General features: G+C 32.3%; 1 protein-coding gene across 1 annotated transcript; it reads right to left on the reverse strand.

Annotated features, from left to right (window-relative positions):
* Window positions 1-1,052: 1,052 nt before the first annotated feature.
* Window positions 1,053-9,563, reverse strand: LOC105338928 (neuronal acetylcholine receptor subunit alpha-2). Its single transcript, XM_011444239.4, has 6 exons — window positions 9,435-9,563; window positions 7,895-8,088; window positions 4,922-4,966; window positions 3,473-3,597; window positions 2,128-2,666; window positions 1,053-1,960 (listed from the first exon to the last, which is right to left on the reverse strand). Exons 1-6 carry the CDS (start codon window positions 9,463-9,465, stop codon window positions 1,590-1,592), a joined length of 1,305 nt encoding a protein of 434 aa, XP_011442541.3. The 5' UTR covers window positions 9,466-9,563; the 3' UTR covers window positions 1,053-1,589.
* Between the last annotated feature and the right edge of the window lie 2,785 nt (window positions 9,564-12,348).

The raw sequence follows: 12,348 nt of genomic DNA on the forward strand, positions 1-12,348 counted from the left end.
TGTGTAAAGTACATGTAGTATCCATCTAAATGTATCAGTCTGATTGTATAACAATTGAATAAGACGGCTGCTTTATTTCTGTTCTCCATTTAAACCCTATTGGTATCCGCTATGTTTATCGTTAAATATGTCCCTTATTCCAAATATATTCGGATCCCTTTTAATATAAGATTAAAGATACACACAAATACTTAAAAATTCATCTTTACTATGTACTTTTTAAGTGCATTGAGCTTCTCAATAATATGTACAGTAACACGTGTGTCAATCGAACACGTGTTTGCATTTTTATGCATGTACAAAATATACTCAAACTAAATGTCGATTAGCCGCCTATCGTGGAAACAAATTAGAACATAACACATCGGGAAAAAATCAGAAAGCAATCACAATACAACGTATATGCATGATTATATTGGAATACTATTTTTATCTTCTTTTTTTTTTTTTTTTTGCTAATGTTGGAAGAACGTATTACTAGTAATTTTTGACCATATAATAAGTTCTTCTGTTTGAACTGTTGGTCACATACATGTATTGATCATGTCAACGAGTTCTTAGCAATAGATATAATAGTAAATGCACATAGTAGTATTCAAAAGTCCAACAGGCAAATGTTAGCACAAAAAGGCAATGTATAAATAGGGTTGTATTGTAGCATGATTTCGCTTACATGTACATAGTTGATAGAAGAAACAATTAAAGCAAATTGTATACTAGTACAGTTCAATCCAATTCCGTATGTAAGGGATTTTCGCCCTTAAAACTTTTTTTTTCAAAATCACTTTTCCTCCAAATGTTTATATTGAATAGAAATTCTAGAAGTATTTTCGTGTTTGCATAATATCCTTTAATACATATTTGTAAGTCGTATATTAAATTTCAAAATTTTGATGAAAAAGGGGAGAGCATCTGTGCGAAAGTACTTAGCTTAATTGAAGTAATACTTTTATACAAGTGACTTATGTATGAGATACAAAAGTTCAAATCTTATTATAAGATTTGACTTTTATGTCATTGATGAAGTAAAAACACAAAAGTTTGAATAGTCTTGTTTGAATATTTTATGAATGAATTGAGCACTTTGTCGGGGAAATAACAATTACAAAGTAATATATTTTGAATTGTTATCATAATTTATGCGTTGCTTAAACTGCCACTAGTATTTAAGCAGATGTCTTAAAAGATAGTGTATTATCTTAGGGATCATTCTTTAATGGGGTGATCATTACAGTATGTCACGTGATAGAATAAGTGACAACTTACGTAGCCTGTACTGTTAGGGTATAAATTGGGGTTTGTATGATAAAAAAAAAAATAAACAGTTAATAATTTCAAATGTACGAAGAATTTCTGAAGATCAATGTAATTATAATTATAAAGAGATTACTATTTTCTTCTTTCTTTAATTGAAAGATCATCCCGGTTAATACATGATCAAATTATGATGTACACAGTCTGCTGGGAAGAAGTAACTTCATGGAAATAAAGATATATCTTCCATGATTTTTTTTTCTACAAATGAACTGAGTTTTATGATGAGGATGCCATCGATCCATATACATGTAATTGTAGGTTTACACAGATGACTAAGAAGACTTTTCCTCGATTGAATAAAAATGGGTAAGCAAAAGTATCAGAAAGACAGCAGTGGTGATGGTAATAATCACAATGTACACAACAAAAAAGATTTTATCCAGTATTTTCGAGTATTCGCGGTAAGAAATGACGTTCGTCTCAGAGTCGTAATCCGGCGGAAATTCTTCCATGCGCATTCTCCCGTGGTCGCCATTGTATGTCACGTGGTTTTTGTCTGCGACGCGTTTACTCTTGAAACAACAACAGATCGAGTTAATGCATCCGGTTACTCTCTTCTCTCCTTGGGCATAAGCATTTAGAATACAACTAACAATGGTCACTGATATGGTACTATATGCCAGGGTTAAACAAAGATAGACGGCTGGAAAGAAAAATAACAGTTTCCATTAACATCAATTACATGTACAACAAAATATAGGCAATGTAACGAAATATTTGAAATAGGGTTTTATATACTTAAAGATGTTGTCCGGTTTTTATTATCCAATTATTTCGGATGAATTACTAGTTCGTTTTATTAGTACTCACATAAATAACAAATGTTCTTTGAGGTACTTGGGATGTTGTCAGAAATAAGGGAAAGGTACACAGCGTAAGCCAGCAGCACCGTTAAACAGTACCCCATCTTCTCTCCGGATTCTGGCGGTAGCTTGTAAACCATGGGTATGAGAAACGCCATCAATATCATAGGAAATATCGTGTTTATTATATGAAACTCTGGCTTCCTTCTCAAAGTCAGGGTAAATGTTAGACTAGAGTACGACTCCCCACCACGTGATCTGTCGCTGGACTTAACCCCGGTCGCTGAGTACAAATCCCACTCGCCATTTTCGTTGTAGAAGCTGGTGTCGAATGTTTTCTGGTTATCGAGCTGCAGTTGGATCTCGCCCTGTGTGTACCCCCAGGTACTGATTTTGATAGAGCACGTCTGGGTGTCCAGTGGGTAGTACGTGATGTCGGACTCACAGACAACTTTGTAAATACCCGTGGGGTTCCAGTGGATTATCCCGTCCCAAGTAATCCTCATTGGAATCTTAGAGTCGCTAATCACGGATATGTCCTCAACTCTGTCAAAATAAAGGGATGGGATTTTATGGAAATCATCTTCACACATCATCAAAATTTGGTCCCCTTCGCTCCGAATAAAAAGTTTGATCTCTGTTGATATACATGTTCGCATTACGTTGATATACGTGGGTCTTGTCCCCAATGTTTTATTTATACATGAATAAGATGATGAATACATCGCAAAAAATTTAAACTGAATAAACTTGATTTTGGTTTGGAGATAAGAAAAATGTTCTTTTTTAAACTGATGAAAAAAGTTGTAATTTTTGTTTCAATATTACTTGTCATAATAGTATGAATACTAGTATATAGACATCGTTAAGAAATAATTGCAATGTCCTTTTTTCGATATGAGGACCTCAACCTTCGTCCTAATGACCATTTTTTTAAATTCGCTTCTAATTAGCACAGAACCTGGCAGTTCTAACAGCTCTGTGTTCCTCCTATTTATCGACTTTTGAGCTCAGTGCAGTCACTCTCAAACTACATGTATACCGTGCAATCTGTTGTAATGACATATAGCTATATTGATCCTCGTATCAAATAACTTACTCAGAAATTTTTACAAACCGAATCCAAATAACATTTGCAGCCATTACCCCATAAACAAAATTTATACCATAAAAAAAACTAAAAAGTAAAAGAAATGGAAAGAAAACATAGTAAACAGCTTACACCGGTCATATCGTTATGAACTGCAATAACCCTGTCCGCACATATTAAACCATTCATCTGTAAAACTTTGTTTAATGCTAATACATTTAGGTTGCTCGGGTGTTCTGTATACATACATGTGTATACTTACGAGTTCTCCACTATTATGGCTGGTGTCCACACGTGCTCCTCTGTACTGAAGAGAAAGTTGATGCTGCTGTAATCTTGAGATGTGGACGTGGTGTCCTTCCAAGATAGGCGGTCATCCCTCCAATTCTATAAAACGTGGAGAGTAAAGATATTAATAACTATACAAATACCCGCAAACAGTGGGGAAAACGTGTTTCTCCGAATTACTGAGTAGTCGGTAATCCCATCAATTCTATAAAGTATATACTATAGTCTGTCCCAAGTTATTGCTTCCATCACTTTTTGATGATTTTTGATAAAATTACACATACTGTAGATTCCTTATTTTACGCGAGTACTTAATTCCGCGATTCAACGATTTATCATCAAATCGCGAGAACATAAAATCGCGAATGCCGAAATTTTGTTTTACTTTCATGTTGTTTACATGTGTCCCAAAATTAAAAGCGAGATTTTTAAATTCGCGAGACGGACGTCTCGCGATTTTACGCAGATATTAATTCCTCGCGTTTAATTAGGAATTTACAGTACCTGTGAAAGAAATACAGTTGAAATCGTTAAAAGGGAATATATCTAAGATATCTTCATTGAACAATTATCCCTTTCCACTCAGAAAAATTCACAGGAACGAAATCAGATTCCTTACGGAGATTTATAATGGGGAATGTTTACAGCTTTTCTCCATTCGGAATACACTCGGAATACATCGCGCAATTTTTCAACGTTATCATCCGGGCTTATTAATGGCTGTTGCAATGCAAAATCTCCGTAGACTTTCAATTTCGGGATGTGTATTGAAACCTGAAGCGGTAGAGGGGGCGTTTCAAAACAGATAATCTGGACAATTTTTATATTAGTGGATGAACGTAGTTTGTGTACAAAGATATTTACTATTATTGAAATATCAAGCAAAAAGTGGTGGAAGCAAAAACTCGGGACAGAGTATAGTTAAAGATGGGAAAAAACATTCAACTCCCCTCCCCACAAAAAATTAGTAATTTCACCAATTTCGCAAGTATCATAGTATGCAAGACATTATATCGCCTATTGTATTTTTATAAAGGGAATTTAATCGTGTCAATGTGTATTTCAACACAATATTCGAGCTCGAGTTTAGAGACGATGACGATCGATTTTTGTTAAATCTGCATTTTAATACGGACATATTTCCTCAATAGGATTTTTATATCGGGCTACTTTATGCATCTGGATGAGCAAAACAATTTTTCAAAAAAGGAAATCCAATTCCCCCTTACTCCTTCAATCACAAAGACCCGGAAAAAAAGACTGGATTGAGTGAAATCTATCAATTAAACAAAAAATCCAAATGATGAACTTAAAGAGAGCTTGCTACATAACACGTGTATACCATTTGATATGGGCCTAAAAAGCTTGTCGTATCATGGATTCTAATGTGCACAAAATGAGGCTATAAAGGCAAATTACTTACAACCGATAGGTATCCAGATATGGAGAGGACTTGGTCCTTGATATTCTGTAAAAGATTTGTCTTGATTAAGAGTATGTCAGTTACAAGTATTAGATAATCACAAAATTTCAATATGTTTTATGCGCAATGGATATTTCCGGTTGAAACCACCACTGTAGGGCTGAGTTTACCTTAAAGTGATCTACATACCATTGCACACAAATACCAAAACAGCTATTGTAAAAGCAGCTGGATAAACATGTACATGTATTATATTTTGTAAAAGGGTTGCTTCGTACGGAAGCGTATTAATACCACATATACACTTTACATTTTTTAATTTTCTACACTTTAAAGTGTAAATTTTACACTTTAATCTGTAAATTTTACACTTTAATCTGTAAATTTTACACTTTAATCTGTAAAATTCACATTTTAAAGTGTAAAATTCACACTTTAAAGTGTAAAATTCACACTTTAATCTGTAAAATTTACACTTTAAAGTGTAAAATTCGCACTTTAAAGTGTAAAATTCACACTTTAATCTGTAAATATAACACACATATATCTGTAAACACATATATCTGTAAAAATCACACATTAATCTGTAAAATACTATGTCAACACCTCATGGCTGTTTTAATTAAATGTCCGACATTTCTTTGATCTTGCTTTAATAATAAACATTGCAATCGAAAAATGAGTTCTCATTAACAGTATTCAATTTTTCAAAAATTGAAACAGTTATGATTAAATTCTCTTAGACAAAATGTATCAGTGTCACATGGCCAAAACAATGTTCAACGCTAAGGGCTTTTTTATAATGCAAGATGTTTCCCTCGTCTCTTTCAATCAGATTAAAAAACTGAAAAAAGTGATAATTTAATGGACTGAAAACTAGCGATCACCACTAATTTATCTGACGGCCAGCCGGCCACCAAATAATTATATGGTGGCCGCAACATACAATTTAATGTAGAATTATCTGTAACAATGTTTTGGGGTTTTGACTTTTTGTTCACTTCTATGCAAATACACAGTCTTCAAGCCTGCTAAATGTATACAAGACTTTTACTAGTTTAAAGCATCAATTTTATTCATTTGTATACAGTACAATTTTATTTAATCAAGTTTTTGTTGTACGTACACAACTCAAAGTTCTGAACGTACTTATGCTAAATCAAGGTTTAGACAGAATGATACATAATATATATTCTTTGAATGATCAGTAATTCAACACTATTTGTTATTTTTATTGTAATGTCATCAAAAAAAAGTGTGGGAAAAAAGCCGAGGCATAAAACCACTTATATATATTTGAAAAATCCACGTTTTTTTTTAAATATCACTGTGTAATGATGTCACTGTATTTATGACAAAGTTTGAAATATTTACTAATTAAAATATTTCAGTCCATAATGCTTCGATCAAATCCATCGGAAATGATAAATACTCTCCAATGTATGTCGTATATGAGCCAATTTTACAGGATAGTGTGTAAATTTAACACTTTTAAGTATAAAATTCACAGATTAAAGTGTATATTTTACACTTTAAAGTGTAAAAGTTACAGATTAAAGTGTAAAATTTACAGATTAAAGTGTGAATTTTACACATTAAAGTGTGAATTTTAAACTTTAAAGTGTAAAATTTACAGATTAAAGTGTGAATTTTACAGATTAATGTGTAAAATTTACAGATTAAAGTGTAAAATTTACAGATTAAAGTGTAAAATTTACAGATTAAAGTGTGAAATTTACAGATTAAAGTGTGAATTTTACACTTTAAAGTATGAATTTTACAGATTAAAGTATCAAATTTACAGATTATAGTGTGAATTTTACACATTAAAGTATAAAATTTACAGATTAAAGTGTAAATTTTAGACTTTTAAGTGTGAATTTTACAGATTAAAGTGTAAAATTTACAGATTAAAGTGTAAAATTTACACTTTAAAGTGTAGAAAATAAAAAAAATGTGAAGTGTATATGTGGCACTAATACGCTTCCGTATGCTTCGGTATTTTGGTGGAATTCATAATTCAACAAGAGATAGCATATACACTTACATGATAGTATTAATTTTATATATTTAATCATTTTTAATAATTCAATAATATAAGTAAAAAAATACTGCTCTTTCTATAAGAGATACAACTATTCGAGGAAAATGATTATAAAACAAAAATGTTTTGAGAAATATATAAATAGTGCCTGTTTGGGAGGGTAACTGTTGAAATTGGCACCCTGAGAAAAAAAATTATGAGAAAGTACATGTAAAAGATTCATTTTAAAATTCAATATTAGAATAATAAGCCAAAAATAGAACTCACATGTAGTAAAACTGAATTTACTTCATGAAGACAGCGATTTAAATGCTAAAAACTATTTTTAAAAAAGTATCTTTTAATCTTTACGATAACTCTATGTCTTCATCAATTTTATCTGAAATTCATAGCCGATCTGTATGAATCATTCTTATAGTGGAGCTAAATCGCTTCTTCATTATTCATTCTTTATTTCCCTCCTAAGAGGGTTATGAAGTAATATAAATGTGGTCAAAAGTTCACAGAAATAGTGTAATGTACAATTTAAAGTAAACAATGAAGAGGATATAGAGAGAGATGGATATACGCACACAAAAGGATGTTGGAAAGGATGTGAGCAGAATTCAAATTATCCTATATTGCCTATAGTTGATCAGCTTGCTTATACTAAAATATCAAAATGTTTATATCATTGTTGTTCATTTTTAACAAATTATGTGAATGATAAATACCGGTATTTTGAATAATAAAACTTTTCACATATATCAGTGCTCTCTACAATATATTTTGACAAACATATTTATACTTTTTTAAGAACAAACAATTTTAGAAACAAACATCATTTACACAGTTAGATGTTTACTTCGTTTCAATGAGCTAAAAATGACAACTCAAATCATGCAATACACGTTTGCTAATTCATCAATGTCTTCTCAACCTACGCTTACCAATTCGTTTACTGTTAGCAAAGTCAGTGACAATCGTACGTCCACCTTTTTGTCCGGACGCTGGAGGGTGGAGTAGTTGCTGCCATCAAACAGCTCGGCCCGGAGGGCGGTCTCCAGGGCCCGGGAGTAGGTGGGTGGGGTAGGGAGTGGGGAGCTCTGGGGTAATGCATGATTCCACCAGGATACAAACAGTACTGAAGAAACAAGTCAAAGTTTTTGTATTTCAGGAATAAGGAATCATTCTTTGAGTATTATGAGGTGATAATTTTGGTCAGGATGTGATCAAATCCAATAACGCCCGAAGGGCTTAATGATAGATTTGACCACGCCATGACCAAAATTATCACCTCATAATATTCAAAGAATGATTTCTTATTACTTATATTTATAAAAAAATTTAAGTATTGTACGATTAAAGGTTAAAATATAAATAATCAAACCCCGCTGGTGCCCCAATTATTCGTCATTTGAAGTTATTGGACTGTATAGTAAAAAATCGATACGTAGTGTTATATCACTGGAAAAGACACTGGAATATGTAAATAAATGCATGTATACTCGCAAATAAACTTCCCTTTTTTTCCAAATAATTTATTTTAAGTACTAAGTATCTTCTTTGAGACGTTTTTCTTCATAGAACATGGAAACTTATTCAGATTGATGATTATCATTGGAAGGTGCTTTATTTTTCTTTCCTTTACGACCAATCCCTTTTAAATGTATCCAAATTGCTCATTTAGGTTTGTTTGTAGGGGTGCTTTTATTTTAAATGAATAAACTGCTGCCAGAGGGATCGAGAATGTGCTTCGTCAAGCAAGGATCGGTGCTCTTTTGTAAATATCAACATGTAAAATCCCTTGGTATAAACCGACGATTATTATTAGGCTTCTTTTCAAAACAATTTTCATTTTCCTTAATATACAATTATTCATCTTTCCGCTGGTGGGCAACAGTTTGATGGGGAAATGACAACCCTCATTCATTACATGCATATTCACTCAATGTTTCTGTGTAGAAGTTTTCTTGTAAAGGGCCTCCCCTTTCTCGCTGTCATTTACATGTATACTTACAATGTAAAAGTACTATTAATTACCTCGATAGTTTTCAAAGAGTAACGGAATGAACGAAATTGACCACACAGCTTTTGACAAGACACTTAGTATGGACTGGGAACAATACTTACTGGTTAGTAATCTACATGACCGGCAGATGAGTCTATTATAATTGTGACATACATGTACCTGGTGTAATCCAATACGATAAACAGTGTATCCTTATTTGGGAGTGAAACTTCAAGGTATTCTGTATTTGATTAGCCATACTTAATCTGCGGATTACTTACATTTTCCGTACAATATATAGTTATGCATGAATCATATAATACGTTTTTCCCGTTTTAATAAAAAAAAACCTCTGAGATATGAAAGTAATTTCACGGTTTTAAACTCCTCTCCTTTTCTCACACTCGTTTACGTGAAATAGTGATCATTAATATTCATAATACATTAAAAACTATTTGACCCATATTTAAGAAACTTACCCAGTGTATAGAGACCAACCTTGTATGGCATCGTCGACGTGATGACTGGATCTTCGGGGTGAAATCGCGACGGTCACAGGGAGCAGTCTACCGTGAAGACATTCATTCTATTTTCTTTTTCTTTTTTTTTAATTGTTATGATTGATGGAAGTGATTTCCAAGTCCCATGGGTCACACCACTTGCCCGATTATTTTGAATAAAAGTTTTAAAAAAAAACAACTTAATGCACCATCACAGTGGATTTTATTTCTTTTGTTCGCAAATTACACATGCAGAGGTTATAATTCTCACAAACTATTAATCTTTTTATAAAACTTTGTGAAATTTATACATATGCCTTTCATGTCCTAGTCATCAATAAGTCGTTGATTTTATTTTCATTACCAGATAACTCTGAATCTTTCATCCGGTTTATTTAATGCCATTACTTGTTACTTCGATAGATTTTCTGATTAAAGTTAATTGTAATCGTGAGTCAGTCTGTAATTCGGAGACCGTCCAATTTCCCACTGTATTCCTCTGACTGTAAATGTGTTGTAATATAAATCAATGTTAGTCAAACGTTTAATTATTGAATGTTTAGCAAAGAACATAACGTAAACAAATGAAACTTTAAAGAAATATATAATTGATTGAAGGAAAGTGCTATCAAGATTTTATCACCGATTTGAAATAACCTGAACATAATCGTGACAATTTGTTTCTTGAGAAAAAAACTGTTTCTTGTTTATTGCTTGCTTATTGATTTAAAATTATTGGAAATTAAGGTTTTGGAGTAACTTGTCGATATATTTTTATTGACTTTGAACTTTACTTCTCTGCCGTTGATATACATGTACATTGGCCGTTGCATGCAATGATGTTTGGTTAGACACTGTATACCTGAAACTGCCAATGTCTCGTTTAAAAACATCAAAATTTCAGTGTGGAACGTGAGTACATTACTATACTCGTGCATTTTTGCCGATTATAGTATACCAATGGAATAAGCACATATATATCATGAATCACTGCCTCCATAATCAGAAGATTTTTAGTGCAAACCCCTGTGTTCTCTTGCTGACCCCCCCCCCCCCTAAAAAATTATCAAGTGAATAAACCTTGAAACAAATTAGATATACACGTTTACATAAATTTTTAAGTGTTGAACAGATTTAAGGGTTACAGATCGATGATATGTTAAATATGTATTGATTTGAATAATTAAAAAACATTTAAGATTTATTGATATTTTAATTTTTCGGTATCTTATTCATTCGTCCGTGTTTCGGCATTTTACACGCCTTATCCACCCATCTTCTTTGTTTTCCTCGAAAACAAAATTATGTTTGGTCAAAGCTTTCACACATCGTTACAAACAGCAACCAATGTGTACAATTCTCTTCCATATAGAGGAAAATGAAGGAATTTGGACATGGCTTGAGAAAAGGACGGTAAAAATAATAAGATGTCTTATGCTTCAAAACATTCCCATGTATTTTTCTGGTTAAACATTTAGACTACTGCATGGGCCGCCTTCGTATATAACCCTCGGGTAATATGATAAACTTCAATCTTTGATATTCAGGAAAGCTTGATTTATGTAAAAGTCTATATTTATGTTACTGGTTATTTTGGTTCTTGAGAAGACAACAGAAGCACTATCCCAATCATCCACTTCTTTTACTGTTTTAAGAGGGCACGGTTCTTAAGTTGTACAAAACCTAAGACAATTTTAAGAATGAGTGTTTAAATTGGCTCACTGGCTCTAAAGAAGAAAATACCGTATATCCGATATAATTTTCGCGGTGATCTAATTTTCGCTTTTTTGCGATGTCTTTTAAATCGCAAATTTATTGAATACGCAGAAATCATATTCTGTATCATTCTATAAGAAACATTTTAAATTGCAAAATATGACTGACGCAAATTTAAAATGCTACACATTTTACCCATTTTCGCAAATTTTGTGACAGGCGAGAAAAAACGGATATACGGTAAAATGTAAAAACCTTCAGCTCCGGTGAGCTAGAAAGAAATTGGGTTACATTCTATTAACTAAATGTAACAGAATATAGTGATATTGATTTCTCTGTTTGTTTGCACAAGTTACTGTTAGATCTACCTATCAACAGTCCTTAATTTTACGCCTTGTACACTACTTGCTAACAGGGAATCCTAGACAGCTTATGGACAACTTGAACTGAAAAAACCAAACATCACTCAAATTAAAAAGATTTACAAGTATGTATTATGTGTTATGTGTTACAAATAACAAAGCTATGAAATAATTATTAACCGTGTTCTGTTTTTCATTATTTTTAAACATAATAATCACTGATCATAGAGTTGGTGTTCTTTTTTATTTCGTAAAATCGTACTTAAAGAAGAAAATAATGAAAAGATCTGCAATCACGTACGACAATTCACTATAATTTTAGCTGATCAGTCCGACTGAGTTTGGTTAGACTCCATCATCTAACTAATACAGATTATACTCCTTGTTTTGGTCGTATTAATGTAATTTACCTTGGAAAGCTTTCAGTGGACAGGATTAATGTCTTCTGGTGTTCCAGACTCTGATTTGCTGGTGCTTCATTTAATCAAGGCAACAATTTCTGATAAATTATTCATTCAAAATAAATACCAATGTTTTTTTATTATTTGAGAGAGAGAGAGAGAGAGAGAGAGAGAGAGAGAGAGAGAGAGAGAGAGAGAGAGAGAGAGAGAGAGTTCATTTATTAAATGCGTCTGATTTAGGATTTTCTTTCGTCATTTATAATATCAAAAAGGTAACTTCTACAAAATCAGTGCATTTGTATTTAATTGTTTATATTTGAGTTCACATTTAAATGTTTACATTGAGTTTACATTTAAATGTTTCCATTGAATTTACATTAAATGTTTACATTGACTGACCTCGACTGTTGATTG

This window comes from Magallana gigas, chromosome 5, assembly GCF_963853765.1.
Source record: "Magallana gigas chromosome 5, xbMagGiga1.1, whole genome shotgun sequence".
In the NCBI taxonomy this organism is placed as follows: Eukaryota; Metazoa; Mollusca; class Bivalvia; order Ostreida; family Ostreidae; genus Magallana; species Magallana gigas.

Excerpts from the sequence above, each read along its gene's own strand:
- LOC105338928 (XM_011444239.4), bottom strand. The coding sequence starts at position 9,465 with ATGCCATACAAGGTTGGTCTCTATACACTGG. Across the intron at positions 3,598-4,921 it reads TATCTGGATACCTATCGGTT|AATTGGAGGGATGACCGCCT; the intron begins GTAAGTAATTTG and ends CACGTTTTATAG. Across the intron at positions 2,667-3,472 it reads GCCATAATAGTGGAGAACTC|AGTTGAGGACATATCCGTGA; the intron begins GTAAGTATACAC and ends TTATTTTGACAG.